Consider the following 20,000-nt stretch of genomic DNA (forward strand, 5'->3'; position numbering starts at 1 on the left):
CTCTCCTAATGTGAAGAAGAGCCTGTTGGAGAGGAAAGAAAGCACAGCCCCTCTACTGTCATGAACATGCTGAGGACAGCCCTGACTACATACAAGACCACCCTGGACCAGACTACTGCAGAGGTAACCTTCCTAACCCTGACTACGTACCAGACCACCCTGGGCCAGACTACTGCAGGTCCTGGATCAGCAGCAGCAGGCAGAGAGGCTGGTCCAGGAGGTTTCAGTGTTGTTATGTCGTGTTATTAACAGGTCCTGGATCAGCAGCAGCAGGCAGAGAGGCTGGTCCAGGAGGTTTCAGTGTTGTTATGTCGTGTTATTAACAGGTCCTGGATCAGCAGCAGCAGGCAGAGAGGCTGGTCCAGGAGGTTCAGTCCAACCAGCAACTGATGTCAGAACAGAAGAGACACTTAGAGGTGAGTAGTACTGAAGTCTGTCCTTTGGAAGGCTCAGTACTGCAGTAAAATTGTCAGACCGTATTTATTCTTTGTTCTTGAAATTAGAATATAATATAACGTTATTGTTTATCCAGGATGACATGTTTCTTTGGCATCACCTTCCATTAAAAGGATCACGTGCAGATATATTGTCACATCGCACCATTTAAACCAGTCAGTCCATCACACTGCATACACTAAAACACATAGATAATAGATGCACAGACCAGAGTATATACTGAAACAGTTGACGTTGCGTTCAGTTGTCCCAACAGGCACAAGGAACTAATGAATGTTTGAACACGTTCTTCTTTGCCATGGGTATTCTGAAGCGCCGGTCAGTGGGAAGCCTCTCAAACTCAGGGTCGAGAGCAGGGTTCTTCGATTCCGGTCCTGGAGGGCCGAAACACTTCTGTTTTTTTTTATTTCTACCTGGTAGTTAATTGCACTCACCTGGTGTCCCAGGTCTGAATTAGCCCCTGATTAGAAGGAGAGGATGGAAAAACAGAGGTGTTTCGGCCCTCCAGGACCGGAATTGAAGAACCCTGGTGTAGAGGGGTGGGAGGGGTCGCCAACGACAGCCAGGTGTAGAGGGGGGGAGGGGTCGCCAACGACAGCCAGGTGTAGAGGGGGGGGGGGGGGAGGGCCAACGACAGCCAGGTGTAGAGGGGGGGGGGAGGGTCGCCAACGACAGCCAGGTGTAGAGGGGGGGGGGGGGTCGCCAACGACAGCCAGGTGTAGAGGGGGGAGGGGTCGCCAACGACAGCCGGTGTAGAGGGGGGGGGAGGGGTCGCCAACGACAGCCAGGTGTAGAGGGGGGGAGGGGTCGCCAACGACAGCCAGGTGTAGAGGGGGGGGAGGGGCTCGCCAACGACAGCCAGGTGTAGAGGGGGGGGGGGGTCGCCAACGACAGCCAGGTGTAGAGGGGGGGGGGAGGTCGCAACGACAGCCAGGTGTAGAGGGGGGAGGTCCCACAGCCAGGTGTAGAGGGGGGAGGGAGGTCGGCAACGACAGCCAGGTGTAGAGGGGGGGAGGAGTCGCCAGCGCGGGAGGGGCGCCAACGACAGCCAGGTGTAGAGGGGGGGAGGGTCGGCAACGACAGCCAGGTGTAGAGGGGGGAGGGTCGGCAACGACAGCCAGGTGTAGAGGGGGGAGGGGGGGAGGTCGCCAACGACAGCCAGGTGTAGAGGGGGGGGAGGGGTCGCCACACAGCAGTGTAGAGGGGGGGGAGGGGTCGCCAACGACAGCCAGGTGTAGAGGGGGGGAGGGGGTCGCAACGACAGCCAGGTGTAGAGGGGGGGAGGGGTCGCCAACGACAGCCAGGTGCTTTGTGTGGATTGATATGTGACCGGCAGGATGGGCCCGGTGCTTTGTGTGGCTTGATATGTGACCGGCAGGATTGGCCCGGTGCTTTGTGTGGATTGATATGTGACCGGCAGGATGGGCCCGGTGCTTTGTGTGGATTGATATGTGACCGGCAGGATGGGCCCGGTGCTTTGTGTGGATTGATATGTGACCGGCAGGATGGGCCCGGTGCTTTGTGTGGATTGATATGTGACCGGCAGGATGGGCCCGGTGCTTTGTGTGGCTTGATATGTGACCGGCAGGATGGGCCCGGTGCTTTGTGTGGCTTGATATGTGACCGGCAGGATGGACCCGGTGCTTTGTGCTTGATATGTGACCGGCAGGAGGCCACCTCATTCTCTGGTGTCTGGACAGAGCATGGATTGGCATTAAGCCCCTCCTAAGCTTGTCTTGGATTGGCATTAAGCCCCTCCCATGCTTGTCTTGGATTGGCATTAAGCCACTCCTAAGTTTGTCTTGGATTGGCATTAAGCCCCTCCTATGCTTGTCTTGGATTGGCATTAAGCCCCTCCTAAAGCTTGTCTTGGATTGGCATTAAGCCCCTCCTATGCTTGTCTTGGATTGGCATCAAGCCCATCCTATACTTGTCTTGGATTGGCAGTAAGCCCCTCCTAAACTTGTCTTGCATTGGCATTAAGCCCCTCCCATGCTTGTCTTGGATTGGCATTAAGCCCCTCCCATGCTTGTCTTGGATTGGCAGTAAGCCCCTCCCATGCTTGTCTTGGATTGGCAGTAAGCCACTCCCATGCTTGTCTTGGATTGGCAGTTAGCCCCTCCCATGCTTGTCTTGGATTGGCAGTAAGCCCCCCAATCTACACAATACCCTATAATGACAAAGAGAAAACAGGTTTTTAGAAATGTTTGTTAACTTATTAAAAATGAAAAACAAGTAACTTATTTACGTAAGTATTCAGACCTTTTGCTATGAGACTCGAAATTGAGCTCAGGTACATCCTGTTTCCATTGATCATCCTTGAGATGTTTCTACAACTTGATTGGAGTCCACCTGTGGTAAATTCAATTAACTGGACATGATTTGGAAAGGCACACACCTGTCTATATAAGGTCCCACAGTTGACAGTGCATGTCAGAGCAAAAACCAAGCCATGAGGTCGAGGGAATTGTCCCTAGAGCTCTGAGACAGGATTGTGTCAAGGCACAGATCTGGGGAAGGGTACCAAAAAAGTTCTGCAGCATTGAATGTCCCCAAGAACACAGTGGCCTCCATCATTCTTAAATGGAAGAAGTTTGGAACCCCCAAGACTCTTCCTAGAGCTGGCTGCCCGGCCAAACTGAGCAATCGGGGGAGAAGGGCCTTAGTCAGGGAGGTGACCAAGAACCCGATGGTCACTCTGACAGAGCTCCAGAGTTCCTCTGTGAAGATGGGAGAACCTTCCAGAAGGACAACAGTTTCTGCAGCACTCCACCAATCAGGCCTTTATGGTAGACTGGCCAGACGGAAGCCACTCCTCAGTAAAAGGCACATGACCGCCTGCTTGGAGTTTGCCAAAGGCACCTAAAGACTCTCAGACCATGAGAAACAAGATTCTCTGGTCTGATGAAACCAAGATTGAACTCTTTGGCCTGAATGCCAAGCGTCACGTCTGGAGGAAACCTGGCACCATCCCTACGGTGAAGCATGGTGGTGGCAGCATCATGCTGTGGGGATGTTTTTCAGCGGCAGGGACTGGGAGACTAGTCAGGATCTGCTCCAGAGTGCTCAGGACCTCAGGCTGGGGCGAAGGTTCACCTTCCAACAGGACAACGACCCGAAGCACACAGACAAGAAAACGCAGGAGTGGCTTTAAGACAAGTCTCTGAATGTCCTTGAGTGGCCCAGCCTGTAAATTAAAAAAAACTAGAAAATGGTGCCGTCTGATTTGCTTAATATAAGGAATTTGAAATAATGTATACTTTTACTTTTACTTTTGATACTTTAGTATATTTAAAACCAACTACTTTTAGACTTTTACTCAATTAGTATCGTAAGCTGATGATTCATGTTATCTTTTAAATCCAGAATCCACAGCCTCATAGAGGATCTAGATAATTTTTCTAATCTCTCAAATTATGATAAGTGTACTATATTACGTATTGGATCACTAAAAAAATACAACTTTTACATTACTGTGTAGTTTACCAATAAAATGGTCTGACGGTGAAGTGGACATACTCGGTATACATATACCGAAAGAAAGAAATGATCTCACTACAATACGTTTACCTATTTGCATATGGCCTTGCCTACACCTAGCGAATTATCAATTTTATTTGGAACAGTAAGCCAGACAAAATTAAACTGGCCTATTTATATAATGAATATGAATTCGGAGGGCAGAAATTATTAAACATTAAAGCATTAGACCTCTCACTAAAGGCTTCAGTCATACAAAAGTTATACTTAAATCCAAACTGGTTCTCTAGCAGATTAGTAAGAATGTCTCACCCCATGTTCAATAATGGCCTTTTACCCTTTATTCAGATTACAACCTTGGTTATTTGAAAATGAAATAATCTAAAAAATATAGCTATTTTTAAAGCAAGCCATAGAAAGTTGGTTGCAATTTCAGTTTAATCCACCAGAAACAACAGAGCAAATATTACAGCAAATATTATGGTTAAACTCAAATATACTAATTGATAGTAATACATTATGTTTAGAAACTGTATAATTTTTGTAAATTATATCATAAATAGGACTCTTGGAGTTATGTCACACATGCAGCTAACAAAAATATATGGAAATGTCTGCTCTACCCAAAATTACAACCAACTAATTGCAGCATTACCGTAAAAATGGAAGAGGCAAGTGGAAGGGGGAGAATGGATCAGCAAAATGTTTTATCTTTAATTTACAATCTGTAGAACATTTGAGAATAGGAAGGTTCAGACATTTTGGAAACATCACAGCCCAGTATAAAAATATACGGTGCATTCAGAAAAAAATATTTTTGGGGGGTTTGTATCATTTGATTTACACAACATGCCTACAACTTTGAAGATGCAAAATATTTTTTGTGTGTGAAACAAACAAGAAATAAGACAAAAACAGAACTTGAGCGTGCATAACTATTCACCCCCCCCCCAAAATCAATACTTTGTAGAGCCACCTTTTGCAGCAAATACAGCTGCAAGTCTCTTGGGGTATGTCTCTATAAGCTTGGCACATCTAGCCACTGGGATTTTTGCCCATTCTTCAAGGCAAAACTGCTCCAGCTCCTTCAAGTTGGATGGCTTCCGCTGGTGTACAGCAATCTTTAAGTCATACCACATATTCTCAATTGGATTGAGGTCTGGGCTTTGACTAGGCCATTCCAAGACATTTAAATGTTTCCCCTTAAACCACTCGAGTGTTGCTTTAGCAGTATGCTTAGGGTCATTGTCCTGCTGGAAGGTGAACCTCCATCCCAGTCTCAAATCTCTGGAAGACTGAAACAGGTTTCCCTCAAGAATTTCCCTGTATTTAGCGCCATCCATCATTCCTTAAATTCTGACCAGTTTCCCAGTCCCTGCCGATGAAAAACATCCCCACAGCATGATGCTGCCACCACCATGCTTCACTGTAGGGATGGTGTTCTCGGGGTGATGAGAGGTGTTGGGTTTGCACCAGACATGGCGTTTTCCTTGATGGCCAAAAAGCTCAATTTTAGTCTCATCTGACCAGAGCACCTTCTTCCATATGTTTGGGGAGTCTCCCACATGCCTTTTGGCGAACACCACACGTGTTTGCTTATTTCTTTCTTTAAGCAATGGCTTTTTTCTGGCCACTCTTCCGTAAAGCCCAGCTCTGTGGAGTGTACGGCTTAAAGTGGTCCTATGGACAGATACTCCAATCTCCCCTGTGGTGCTTTGCAGCTCCTTCAGGGTCATCTTTGGTCTCTTTGTTGCCTCTCTGATTAACGCCCTCCTTGCCTGGTCCGTGAGTTTTGGTGGGCGGCCCTCTCTTGGCAGGTTTGTTGTGGTGCCATATTCTTTCCATTTTTTAATCATGGATTTAATGGTGCTCCGTGGGATATTCAAAGTTTCATATATTTTTTTATAACCCAACCCTGATCTGTACTTCTCCACAACTTTGTCCCTGACCTGTTTGGAGAGCTCCTTGGTCTTCATGGTGCCGCTTGCTTGGTGGTGCCCCTTGCTTAGTGGTGTTGCAGACTCTGGGGCCTTTCAGAACAGGTGTATATATACTGAGATCATGTGACACTTCGATTGCACACAGGTGGACTTTATTTAACTAATTATGTGACTTCTGAAGGTAATTGGTTGCACCAGATCTTATTTAAGGGCTTCATAGCAAAGGGGGTGAATACATATGCACGCACCACTTTTCCGTTATTTATATTTTTGAATTTTTTGAAATAAGTAATTTTTTAAATTTCACTTCACCAATTTGGACTATTTTGTGTATTTCCATTACATGAAATCCAAATAAAAATCAATTTAAATTACAGGTTGTAATGCAACAAAATAGGAAAAACACCAAGGGGGATGAATACTTTTGCAAGGCACTTTAAGCTGGAAGTAGAAGCCTAAGTGTTGTTGTCCATTAGTTTACTCCAATTAGGAAAATATAGGGAAATATATGGGGTATCTGCAATATTTAAGCTAATCTACCCACTAAGAAAATAGATATATTATTTTACTGGGTCACTTTTACTTGAGTCATTTTCTATTAAGGTATCTTTACTTTTACTCAAGTATGACAACTAGGTACTTTGTCCACCACTGCTAACATAGCTATTCTTTTCTTTCTGACTTGGTCTAAATCTCTCTCTCTCTCTCTCTCTCTCTCTCTCTCTCTCTCTCTCTCTCTCTCCTCTGTCTCTCTCTCTCTGTCTGTCTGTCTGTCTGTCTGTCTGTCTGTCTGTCTGTCTGTCTGTCTGTCTGTCTCTCTCTGTCTCTCTCTCTCTGTCTCTCTCTCTCTGTCTCTCTCTCTCTGTCTCTCTCTCTCTCTCTCTCTCTCAATTTCAATTTCAATTTAAGGGCTTTATTGGCATGGGAAACGTGTGTTAACATTGCCAAAGCAAGTGAAGTAGATAGTAAACAAAAGTGAAATAAATATTAACAGTAAACATTACACTCAGAAGTTTCAAAAGAATAAAGACATTTCAAATGTCATATAATGTATATATACAGTGTTGTAACAATGTGCAAATAGTTAAAGTACAAAAGGGAAAATAAATAAACGTAAATATGGGTTGTATTTACAATGGTGTTTGTTCTTCACTGGTTGCCCTTTTCTTGTGGCAACAGGTCACAAATCTTGCAGCTGTGATGGCACACTGTGGTTTTTCACCCAGTAGATAAGGGAGTTTATCAAAATTGGGTTTGTTTTCGAATTCTTTGTGGATCGCTGTAATCTGAGGGATATATGTGTCTCTAATGTGGTCATACATTTGGCAGGAGGTTAGGAAGTGCAGCTCAGTTTCCACCTCATTTTGTGGGCAGTGTGCACATAGCCTGTCTTCTCTTGAGAGCCAGGTCTGCCTACGGCGGCCTTTCTCAATAGCAAGGCTATGCTCACTGAGTCTGTACATAGTCAAAGCTTTCCTTAAGTTTGGGTCAGTCACAGTGGTCAGGTATTCTGCCACTGTGTACTCTCTGTTTAGGGCCAAATAGCATTCTAGTTTGCTCTGTTTTTTTGTTTGTTCTTTCCAATGTGTCAAGTAATTATCTTTTTGTTTTCTCATGATTTGGTTGGGTCTCTCTCTCTCTCTCTCTCTCTGTCTCTCTCTCTCTCTCTCTCTCTCTCTCTCTCTCTCTCTCTCTGTCTCTCTCTCTCTCTCTTTCCCCCCCCCCTCTGTCTCTCTCTCTCTCTCTCTCTCTCTCTCTCTCTCTCTCTCTGTCTCTCTCTCTCTCTCTCTCTCTCTCTCTCTCTCTCTCTCTCTCTCTCTGTCTCTCTCTCTCTCTCTCTCTCTCTCTCTCTCTCTCTCTCTCTCTCTCTCTCTCTCTCTCTCTCTCTGTCTCTCTCTCTCTCTCTGTCTCTCTCTCTCTCTCTCTCTCTCTCTCTCTCTCTCTCTCTCTCTCTCTCTCTCTCTCTCTCTCTCTCTCTCTCTCTCTCTCTCTCTCTCTCTCTCTCTCTCTCTCTGTCTCTCTCTCTCTCTCTCTCTCTCTCTCTCTCTCTCTCTCTCTCTCTCTCTCTCTCTCTAGGAGCTCTGTGCAGCGCTGTCTGACTGTAATGTTGAATTACAGCGTCTGAGAGCCCAATGTTCTGAAAAGACCCTCCAGACAAACAGACTACAGACCGCCCAGCAACACTGGGAGAGGGAGAAGGAGAGGGAGAAGGAGAGGGAGAGAGAGAGAGAGAAGGAGAGGGAAGGAGAGAGGGAGAAGGAGAGGGAGAGAGAGAGGGAGAAGGAGAGGGAGAGAGAGAGGGAAGGAGAGAGGGAGAAGGAGAGGGAGAGAGAGAGGGAGAAGGAGAGGGAGAGAGAGAGGGAAGGAGAGAGGGAGAAGGATCGAGAGAGGGCAGTGGAGTTGCAGGCAGAAGTACAGAGGATCAGACAACTCAATCAGAAGGATTCTCAGGTAAACAGTGCTCTGTTTGGAGTGGAAGTCTATTCATCCTTCTGTTCATTCCTCCATCCCAACCCCCTTTATGACAGTTAGTCTGTTCTGTTACTATCAATGTGTTTAAAAAGCCCTGTTTACATCAGAAGTTGTTGCGGTGCTTTGTGACGTTAGTAGCCTGTCTGTGTGACCTGTTCATACCGGGTCGTCCTGCCCGCTGTTCCCAGTGGTTCATTACGCTTCAAACTAACATCATTATGGTCCATTCTAACCCAAATGTAATCACTAACACCATTATGGTCCATTCTAACCCTTTCTAACCCTAATGTAATCACTAACACCATTATGGTCCATTCTAACCCTAATGTAATCACTAACACCATTATGGTCCATTCTAACCCTTTCTAACCCTAATGTAATCACTAACACCATTATGGTCCATTCTAACCCTAATGTAATCACTAACACCATTATGGTCCATTCTAACCATTTCTAACCCTAATGTAATCACTAACACCATTATGGTCCATTCTAACCCTTTCTAACCCTAATGTAATCACTAACACCATTATGGTCCATTCTAACCCTGATGTAATCACTAACACCATTATGGTCCATTCTAACCCTTTCTAACCCTAATGTAATCACTAACACCATTATGGTCCATTCTAACCCTAATGTAATCACTAACACCATTATGGTCCATTCTAACCCTTTCTAACCCTAATGTAATCACTAACACCATTATGGTCCATTCTAACCCTTTCTAACCCTAATGTAATCACTAACACCATTATGGTCCATTCTAACCCTAATGTAATCACTAACACCATTATGGTCCATTCTAACCCTTTCTAACCATAATGTAATCACTAACACCATTATGGTCCATTCTAACCCTTTCTAACCCTAATGTAATCACTAACACCATTATGGTCCATTCTGACCCTAATGTAATCACTAACGCCATGTTGGTCCATTCTAACCCTTTCTAACCCTAATGTAATCACTAACACCATTATGGTCCATTCTAACCCTAATGTAATCACTAACACCATTATGGTCCATTCTAACCCTTTCTAACCCTAATGTAATCACTAACACCATTATGGTCCATTCTAACCCTAATGTAATCACTAACACCATTATGGTCCATTCTAACCCTTTCTAACACGAATGTAATCACTAACACCATTATGGTCCATTCTAACCCTAATGTAATCACTAACACCATTATGGTCCATTCTAACCCTTTCTAACCCGAATGTAATCACTAACACCATTATGGTCCATTCTAACCCTAATGTAATCTATAACACCATTATGGTCCATTCTAACCCTAATATAATCACTAACACCATTATGGTCCATTATAACCCTTTCTAACCCTAATGTAATCACTAACACCATTATGGTCCATTCTAACCCTTTCTAACCCGAATGTAATCACTAACACCATTATGGTCCACTCTAACCCTTTCTAACCCTAATGTAATCACTAACACCATTATGGTCCATTCTAACCCTTTCTACCCCGAATGTAATCACTAACACCATTATGGTCCATTCTAACCCTTTCTAACCCGAATGTAATCACTAACACCATTATGGTCCATTCTAAACCTTTCTAACCCGAATGTAATCACTAACACCATTATGGTCCATTCTAACCCGTTCTAACCCTAATGTAATCACTAACACCATTATGGTCCATTCTAACCCTAATGTAATCACTTACGCCATGTTGGTCCATTCTAACCCTTTCTAACCCTAATATAATCACTAACACCATTATGGTCCATTCTAACCCGAATGTAATCACTAACACCATTATGGTCCATTCTAACCCTTTCTAACCCAAATGTAATCACTAACACCATTATGGTCCATTCTAACCCTTTCTAACCCTAATGTAAGCACTGACACCATTACGGCCCATTCTAACCCTAATGTAATCACTAACACCAGTATGGTCCATTCTAACCCTTTCTAACCTTAATGTAATCACTAACACCATTATGGTCCATTCTAACCCTTTCTAACCATAATGTAATCACTAACACCATTATGGTCCATTCTAACCCGTTCTAACCCGAATGTAATCACTAACACCATTATGGTCCATTCCAACCCTTTCTAACCATAATGTAATCACTAACACCATTATGGTCCATTCTAACCCTTTCTAACCCTAATGTAATCACTAACACCATTATGGTCCATTCTAACCCTTTCTAACCCTAATGTAATCACTAACACCATTATGGTCCATTCTAACCCTTTCTAACCGTAATGTAATCACTAACACAATTATGGTCCATTCTAACCCTAATGTAATCACTAACGACATGTTGGTCCATTCTAACCCTAATATAATCACTAACACCATTATGGTCCACTCTAACCCTTTCTAACCCTAATGTAAGCACTGACACCATTACGGCCCATTCTAACCCTAATGTAATCACTAACACCATTATGGTCCATTCTAACCCTAATATAATCACTAACGCCATTTTGGTCCATTCTAACCCTTTCTAACCCTAATGTAATCACTAACACCATTATGGTCCATTCTAACCCTTTCTAACCCGAATGTAATCACTAACACCATTATGGTCCATTCTAAACCCTTCTAACCCTAATGTAATCACTAACACCATTCTGGTCCATTCTAACCCTAATGTAATCACTAACACCATTATGGTCCATTCTAGCCCTAATGTAATCACTAACACCATTACGGTCCATTCTAACCCTAATGTAATCACTAACACCATTATGGTCCATTCTAACCCTAATGTAATCACTAACGCCATTTTGGTCCATTCTAACCCTTTCTAACCCTAATGTAATCACTAACACCATTATGGTCCATTCTAGCCCGTTCTAACCCTAATTTAATCAATAACAGTATTATGGTCCATTCTAACCCCTTCTAACCCTAATGTAATCACTAACACCATTATGGTCCATTCTAACCCTTTCCAACCCTAATGTAATCACTAACATCATTATGGTCCATTCTAACCCTTTCTAACCCTAATGTAATCACTAACGCCATTACGGTCCATTCTAACCCTAATGTAATCACTAACACCATTATGGTCCATTCTAATCCTAATGTAATCACTAACACCATTATGGTCCATTCTAACCCTTTCTAACCCGAATGTAATCACTAACACCATTATGGTCCATTCTAACTCTTTCTAACCCTAATGTAATCACTAACACCATTATGGTCCATTCTAACCCTAATGTAATCACCAACACCATTACGGTCCATTCTAACCCTAATGTAATCACTAACGCCATGTTGGTCCTTTCTAACCCTAATGTAATCACTAACACCATTATGGTCCATTCTAACCCCTTATAACCCTGATGTAATCACTAACACCATTATGGTCCATTCTAACCCCTCTGAACCCTAATGTAATCACTAACAACATTATGGTCCATTCTAACCCTTTCTAACCCTAATGTAATCACTAACACCATTATGGTCCATTCTTACCCTAATGTAATCACTAGCACCATTATGGTCCATTCTAACCCTTTCTAACCCGAATGTAATCACTTACACCATTATAGTCCATTCTAACCGTTTCTAACCCTGATGTAATCACTAACACCATTATGGTCCATTCTAACCCTAATGTAATCACTAACGCCATGTTGGTCCATTATAACCCTTTCTAACCCGAATGTAATCACTAACACCATTATAGTACATTCTAAACCGTTCTAACCCTAATGTAATCACTAACGCCATTACGGTCCATTCTAACCTGAATGTAATCACTAACACCATTATGGTCCATTCTAACCCTTTCTAACCCTGATGTAATCACTAACACCATTATGGTCCATTCCAACCCTTTCTAACCCTAATGTAATCACTAACACCATTATGGTCCATTCTAACCCTTATGTAATCACTAACACCATCACGGTCCATTCTAACCCTAATGTAATCACTAACACCATTATGGTCCATTCTAACCCTAATGTAATCACTAACACAATTATGGTCCATTCTAACCCTTTCCAACCCTAATGTAATCACTAACGCCATTACGGTCCATTCTAACCCTAATGTAATCACTAACACCATTATGGTCCATTCTAACCCTCTCTAACCCTAATGTAATCACTAACACCATTATGGTCCATTCTAACTCTAATGTAATCACTAACGCCATTATAGTCCATTCTAACCCGTTCTAACCCTAATGTAATCACTAACACCATTACGGTCCATTCTAACCCGAATGTAATCACTAACACCATTATGGTACATTCTAACCCGTTCTAACCCTGATGTAATCACTAACACCATTATGGTCCATTCTAACCCTTTCTAACTCTAATGTAATCACTAACACCATTATGGTCCATTCTAACCCTTTCTAACTCTAATGTAATCACTAACACCATTACGGTCCATTCTAACCCTAATGTAATCACTAACACCATTATGGTCCATTCTAACCCTAATGTAATCACTAACACCATTATGGTCCATTCTAACCCTCTCTAACCCTAATGTAATCACTAACGCCATTACGGTCCATTCTAACCCTTATGTAATCACTAACGCCATTACGGTCCATTCTAACCCTAATGTAATCACTAACACCATTATGGTCCATTCTAACCCTCTCTAACCCTAATGTAATCACTAACGCCATTACGGTCCATTCTAACCCTTATGTAATCACTAACTCCATTACGGTCCATTCTAACCCTAATGTAATCACTAACACCATTATGGTCCATTCTAACCCTAATGTAATCACTAACGCCATTACGGTCCATTCTAACCCTAATGTAATCACTAACACCATTATGGTCCATTCTAACCCTCTCTAACCCTAATGTAATCACTAACGCCATTACGGTCCATTCTAACCCTAATGTAATCACTAACACCATTATGGTCCATTCTAACCCTCTCTAACCCTAATGTAATCACTAACACCATTACGGTCCATTCTAACCCTAATGTAATCACTAACACCATTATGGTCCATTCTAACCCTTTCTAACCCTAATGTAATCACTAACACCATTATGGTCCATTCTAACCCTTTCTAACCCTAATGTAATCACTAACACCATTATGGTCCATTCTAACCCTAATGTAATCACTAACATCATTCTAGAGTAGACTGTGTTAGCAGCATCTCTATTACCAATGGCTCACCCAAGTGTCTGTGTCTCTGCAGGAGAAGTTGTCCTTCCTTCACGGTCTGTTCCAGCGTCTGTTAGCGGGCTGCGTCCTCAGCTCCCAGCCACAATGCATCCTGGGTAGTTTCTCCTGGGCGGAGCTCTGTGATGTCATAACGGAACACGTCGACACCCTCATCTCTGACCTCACAAGCGCCAACGAGAGGGTAGGGTGGGTGTAATGAGAGGGTAGGGTGGGTGGGTGTAATGAGAGGGTAGGGTGGGTGTAATGAGAGGGTAGGGTGGGTGTTTAATGAGAGGGTAGGGTGGGTGTAATGAGAGGTTAGGGTGGGTGTAATGAGAGGGTAGTGTGGGTGTAATGAGAGGGTAGGGTGGGTGTAATGAGAGGGTAGGGTGGGTGGGTGTAATGAGAGGGTAGGGTGGGTGTAATGAGAGGGTAGGGTGGGTGTAATGAGAGGGTAGGGTGGGTGTAATGAGAGGGTAGTGTGGGTGTAATGAGAGGGTAGGGTGGGTGTAATGAGAGGGGTAGGGTGGGTGGGTGTAATGAGAGGGTGGGGTGGGTGTAATGAGAGGGTGGGGTGGGTGTAATGAGAGGGTAGGGTGGGTGTAATGAGAGGGTAGGGTGGGTGGGTGTAATGAGAGGGTAGGGTGGGTGTAATGAGAGGGTAGGGTGGGTGTGGTGTAATGAGAGGGTAGGGTGGGTGTAATGAGAGGGTGGGGTGGGTGTAATGAGAGGGTGGGTGGGTGTAATGAGAGGGTAGGGGTGGGTGTGGTGTAATGAGAGGGTAGGGTGGGTGTAATGAGAGGGTGGGGTGGGTGTAATGAGAGGGTGGGTGGGTGTAATGAGAGGGTAGGGTGGGTGTGGTGTAATGAGAGGGTAGGGTGGGTGTAATGAGAGGGTAGGGTGGGTGTGGTGTAATGAGAGGGTAGGGTGGGTGTAATGAGAGGGTGGGGGTGGGTGTAATGAGAGGGTGGGTGGGTGTAATGAGAGGGTAGGGTGGGTGGGTGTAATGAGAGGGTAGGGTGGGTGTAATGAGAGGGTAGGGTGGGTGTAATGAGAGGGTAGGGTGGGTGTAATGAGAGGGTAGGGTGGGTGGGTGTAATGAGAGGGTAGGGTGGGTGTAATGAGAGGGTGGGGTGGGTGTAATGAGAGGGTGGGTGGGTGTAATGAGAGGGTAGGGTGGGTGGGTGTAATGAGAGGGTGGGGTGGGTGTAATGAGAGGGTAGGGTGGGTGTAATGAGAGGGTAGGGTGGGTGTAATGAGAGGGTAGGGTGGGTGGGTGTAATGAGAGGGTAGGATGGGTGTAATGAGAGGGTGGGGTGGGTGTAATGAGAGGGTAGGGTGGGTGTAATGAGAGGGTAGGGCGGGTGGGTGTAATGAGAGGGTAGGATGGGTGTAATGAGAGGGTGGGGTGGGTGTAATGAGAGGGTAGGGTGGGTGTAATGAGAGGGTAGGGTGGGTGTAATGAGAGGGTAGGGTGGGTGGGTGTAATGAGAGGGTAGGGTGGGTGGGTGTAATGAGAGGGTAGGGTGGGTGTAATGAGAGGGTAGGGTGGGTGTAATGAGAGGGTAGGGTGGGTGTAATGAGAGGGTAGGGTGGGTGTAATGAGAGGGTAGGGTGGGTGTAATGAGAGGGGTAGGGTGGGTGTAATGAGAGGGTAGGGTGGGTGTAATGAGAGGGTAGGGTGGGTGTAATGAGAGGGTAGGGTGGGTGTTAATGAGAGGGTAGGGTGGGTGTAATGAGAGGGTAGGGTGGGTGTAATGAGAGGGTAGGGTGGGTGGGTGTAATGAGAGGGTAGGGTGGGTGTAATGAGAGGGTAGGGTGGGTGGGTGTAATGAGAGGGTAGGGTGGGTGTAATGAGAGGGTAGGGTGGGTGGGTGTAATGAGAGGGTAGGGTGGGTGTAATGAGAGGGTAGGGTGGGTGGGTGTAATGAGAGGGTAGGGTGGGTGTAATGAGAGGGTAGGGGTGGGTGTAATGAGAGGGTAGGGTGGGTGTAATGAGAGGGTAGGGTGGGTGTAATGAGAGGGTAGGGTGGGGTGGGTGTAATGAGAGGGTAGGGTGGGTGTAATGAGAGGGTAGGGTGGGTGGGTGTAATGAGAGGGTAGGGGTGGGTGGGTGTTATGAGAGGGTGGGGTGGGTGGGTGTAATGAGAGGGTGGGGTGGGTGTAATGAGAGGGTAGGGTGGGTGTAATGAGAGGGTAGGGTGGGTGGGTGTAATGAGAGGGTAGGGTGGGTGTAATGAGAGGGTAGGATGGGTGGGTGTAATGAGAGGGTAGGGTGGGTGGGTGTAATGAGAGGGTAGGGTGGGTGGGTGTAATGAGAGGGTGGGGTGGGTGTAATGAGAGGGTAGGGTGGGTGTAATGAGAGGGTAGGGTGGGTGTAATGAGAGGGTAGGGTGGGTGTAATGAGAGGGTAGGGTGGGTGGGTGTAATGAGAGGGTAGGGTGGGTGGGTGTAATGAGAGGGTAGGGTGGGGTGGGTGTAATGAGAGGGTAGGGTGGGTGGGTGTAATGAGAGGGTGGGGTGGGTGTAATGAGAGGGTAGGGTGGGTGTAATGAGAGGGTAGGGTTGGGGTGGATGTAATGAGAGGGTAGGGGTGGGTGTAATGAGAGGGTAGGGTGGGTGTGGTGTAATGAGAGGGTAGGATGGGTGGGTGTAATGAGAGGGTAGGGTGGGTGTAATGAGAGGGTAGGGTGGGTGTGGTGTAATGAGAGGGTAGGGTGGGTGTGGTGTAATGAGAGGGTAGGATGGGTGGGTGTAATGAGAGGGTAGGGTGGGTGTAATGAGAGGGTAGGGTGGGTGTGGTGTAATGAGAGGGTAGGGTGGGTGTGGTGTAATGAGAGGGTAGGATGGGTGTAATGAGAGGGTAGGGTGGGTGGGTGTAATGAGAGGGTAGGGTGGGTGTAATGAGAGGGTAGGATGGGTGGGTGTAATGAGAGGGTAGGGTGGGTGTAATGAGAGGGTAGGGTGGGTGTAATGAGAGGGTAGGGTGGGTGTAATGAGAGGGTAGGGTGGGTGTTATGAGAGGGTGGGGTGGGTGGGTGTAATGAGAGGGTAGGGTGGGTGTAATGAGAGGGTAGGGTGGGTGGGTGTAATGAGAGGGTGGGTGGGTGTAATGAGAGGGTGGGGTGGGTGGGTGTTATGAGAGGGGTGGGGTGGGTGGGTGTAATGAGAGGGTAGGGGTGGGTGTAATGAGAGGGTAGGGTGGGTGTAATGAGAGGGTAGGGTGGGTTTAATGAGAGGGTAGGGTGGGTGGGTGTAATGAGAGGGTAGGGTGGGTGGGTGTTATGAGAGGGTAGGGTGGGTGGGTGTTATGAGAGGGTAGGGTGGGTGGGTGTAATGAGAGGGTAGGGTGGGTGTAATGAGAGGGTAGGGTGGGTGTAATGAGAGGGTAGGGGTGGGTGTAATGAGAGGGTAGGGTGGGTGTAATGAGAGGGTGGGTGGGTGTAATGAGAGGGTAGGGTGGGTGTAATGAGAGGGTAGGGTGGGTGTAATGAGAGGGTAGGGTGGGTGGGTGTAATGAGAGGGTAGGGTGGGTGGGTGTAATGAGAGGGTAGGGTGGGTGTAATGAGAGGGTAGGGTGGGTGTAATGAGAGGGTAGGGTGGGTGGGTGTAATGAGAGGGTAGGGTGGGTGTAATGAGAGGGTAGGGTGGGTGGGTGTAATGAGAGGGTGGGGTGGGTGGGTGTAATGAGAGGGTAGGGGTGGGTGTAATGAGAGGGTAGGGTGGGTGTAATGAGAGGGTGGGGTGGGTGTAATGAGAGGGTAGGGTGGGTGGGTGTAATGAGAGGGTAGGGTGGGTGTTTGTTTCTCTTACCATACAACAATGTTTACAATATCTCAGGCATTATTCAAGTCTTTCTCTCTCTCCCCCTCACCCTCTCTCTCTCTCGCTCTCTCTCTCCTTTCTCTCTCCCCTCATCTCTCTCTCCCCTCCATCTCTCACTCTCTCTCTCTCTCCTTTCTCCCCTCCCTCCCCCTCCCTCTCTCTCTCCCCTCCCTCCCCCTCTCCCCCTCACCTCTCTCTCCTTTCTCCCCCTCTCCCCCTCACCTCTCTCTCTCTCCTTTCTCCCCTCCCTCCCCCTCTCCCCCTCACCTCTCTCTCTCTCCTTTCTCCCCTCCTCCCCCTCTCCCCCTCACCTCTCTCTCCTTTCTCCCCTCCCTCCCCCTCTCGCTCTCTCTCTCTCTAGGTGTCCCACCTGCAGGCTGTGTGTGAGAGGAACACTGTGAGTGTATCTCAGCAGCAGCAGACCCAGCAGGGTGTGTTAGCGAGACTAGAGGAGACGGTGAGACAGAGAGAAGAAGCCTGGACAGCAGAGAGACATGAGATGGACCAGCGACACACACACACTGTTACACTGCTGCAGGGGAAGATACAGGTAACTAACACACTGTTACGCTGCTGCAGGGGAAGATACAGGTAACTAACACACTGTTACGCTGCTGCAGGGGAAGATACAGGTAACTAACACACTGTTACACTGCTGCAGGGGAAGATACAGGTAACTAACACACTGTTACACTGCTGCAGGGGAAGATACAGGTAACTAACACACTGTTACACTGCTGCAGGGGAGGATACAGGTAACTAACACACTGTTACACTGCTGCAGGGGAAGATACAGGTAACTAACACACTGTTACACTGCTGCAGGGGAGGATACAGGTAACTAACACACTGTTACACTGCTACAGGGGAAGATACAGGTAACTAACACACTGTTACACTGCTGCAGGGGAAGATACAGGTAACTAACACACTGTTACACTGCTGCAGGGGAGGATACAGGTAACTAACACACTGTTACACTGCTGCAGGGGAAGATACAGGTAACTAACACACTGTTACACTGCTGCAGGGGAAGATACAGGTAACTAACACACTGTTACACTGCTGCAGGGGAAGATACAGGTAACTAACACACTGTTACACTGCTGCAGGGGAGGATACAGGTAACTAACACACTGTTACACTGCTGCAGGGGAAGATACAGGTAACTAACACACTGTTACACTGCTGCAGGGGAGGATACAGGTAACTAACACACTGTTACACTGCTGCAGGGGAAGATACAGGTAACTAACACACTGTTACACTGCTGCAGGGGAAGATACAGGTAACTAACACACTGTTACACTGCTGCAGGGGAAGATACAGGTAACTATCACACTGTTACACTGCTGCAGGGTAAGATACAGGTAACTATCACACTGTTACACTGCTGCAGGGGAAGATACAGGTAACTAACACACTGTTACACTGCTGCAGGGGAGGATACAGGTAACTAACACACTGTTACACTGCTGCAGGGGCAGATACAGGTAACTAACACACTGTTACACTGTTGCAGGGGAAGATACAGGTAACTAACACACTGTTACACTGCTGCAGGGGAGGATACAGGTAACTAACACACTGTTACACTGCTGCAGGGGAAGATACAGGTAACTAACACACTGTTACACTGCTGCAGGGGAGGATACAGGTAACTAACACACTGTTACACTGCTGCAGGGGAGGATACAGGTAACTAACACACTGTTACACTGCTGCAGGGGAAGATACAGGTAACTAACACACTGTTACACTGCTGCAGGGGAGGATACAGGTAACTAACACACTGTTACACTGCTGCAGGGGAAGATACAGGTAACTAACACACTGTTAACTGCTGCAGGGGAGGATACAGGTAACTAACACACGGTTACACTGCTGCAGGGGAAGATACAGGTAACTAACACACTGTTACACTGCTGCAGGGGAAGATACAGGTAACTAACACACTGTTACACTGCTGCAGGGGAAGATACAGGTAACTATCACACTGTTACACTGCTGCAGGGGAGGATACAGGTAACTATCACACTGTTACACTGCTGCAGGGGAGGATACAGGTAACTAACACACTGTTACACTGCTGCAGGGGAGGATACAGGTAACTATCACACTGTTACACTGCTGCAGGGGAGGATACAGGTAACTAACACACTGTTACACTGCTGCAGGGGAGGATACAGGTAACTATCACACTGTTACACTGCTGCAGGGGAAGATACAGGTAACTAACACACTGTTACACTGCTGCAGGGGAAGATACAGGTAACTAACACACTGTTACACTGCTGCAGGGGAGGATACAGGTAACTAACACACTGTTACACTGCTGCAGGGGAAGATACAGGTAACTAACACACTGTTACACTGCTGCAGGGGAGGATACAGGTAACTAACACACTGTTACACTGCTGCAGGGGAGGATACAGGTAACTAACACACTGTTACACTGCTGCAGGGGAGGATACAGGTAACTAACACACTGTTACACTGCTGCAGGGGAAGATACAGGTAACTAAGACACTGTTACACTGCTGCAGGGGAAGATACAGGTAACTAACACACTGTTACACTGCTGCAGGGGAAGATACAGGTAACTAACACACTGTTACACTGCTGCAGGGGAGGATACAGGTAACTAACACACTGTTACACTGCTG

General features: G+C 46.4%; 1 protein-coding gene across 1 annotated transcript in view; it reads left to right on the forward strand.

The window, feature by feature from the left end:
- Positions 1-20,000, forward strand: part of LOC121554210 (coiled-coil domain-containing protein 171) — a 96,605-nt gene that overhangs the window by 34,266 nt on the left and 42,339 nt on the right. The window contains exons 12-17 of the mRNA XM_045211793.1: positions 17-123; positions 327-416; positions 7,953-8,048; positions 8,235-8,327; positions 13,544-13,711; positions 17,696-17,857. Coding sequence (XP_045067728.1) covers positions 17-123; positions 327-416; positions 7,953-8,048; positions 8,235-8,327; positions 13,544-13,711; positions 17,696-17,857 — 716 coding nt within the window. The remainder of the gene's footprint in view (positions 1-16; positions 124-326; positions 417-7,952; positions 8,049-8,234; positions 8,328-13,543; positions 13,712-17,695; positions 17,858-20,000) is intronic.

The sequence above is a fragment of the Coregonus clupeaformis genome, chromosome 39 (assembly GCF_020615455.1).
Source record: "Coregonus clupeaformis isolate EN_2021a chromosome 39, ASM2061545v1, whole genome shotgun sequence".
NCBI classification, from domain to species: domain Eukaryota; kingdom Metazoa; phylum Chordata; class Actinopteri; order Salmoniformes; family Salmonidae; genus Coregonus; species Coregonus clupeaformis.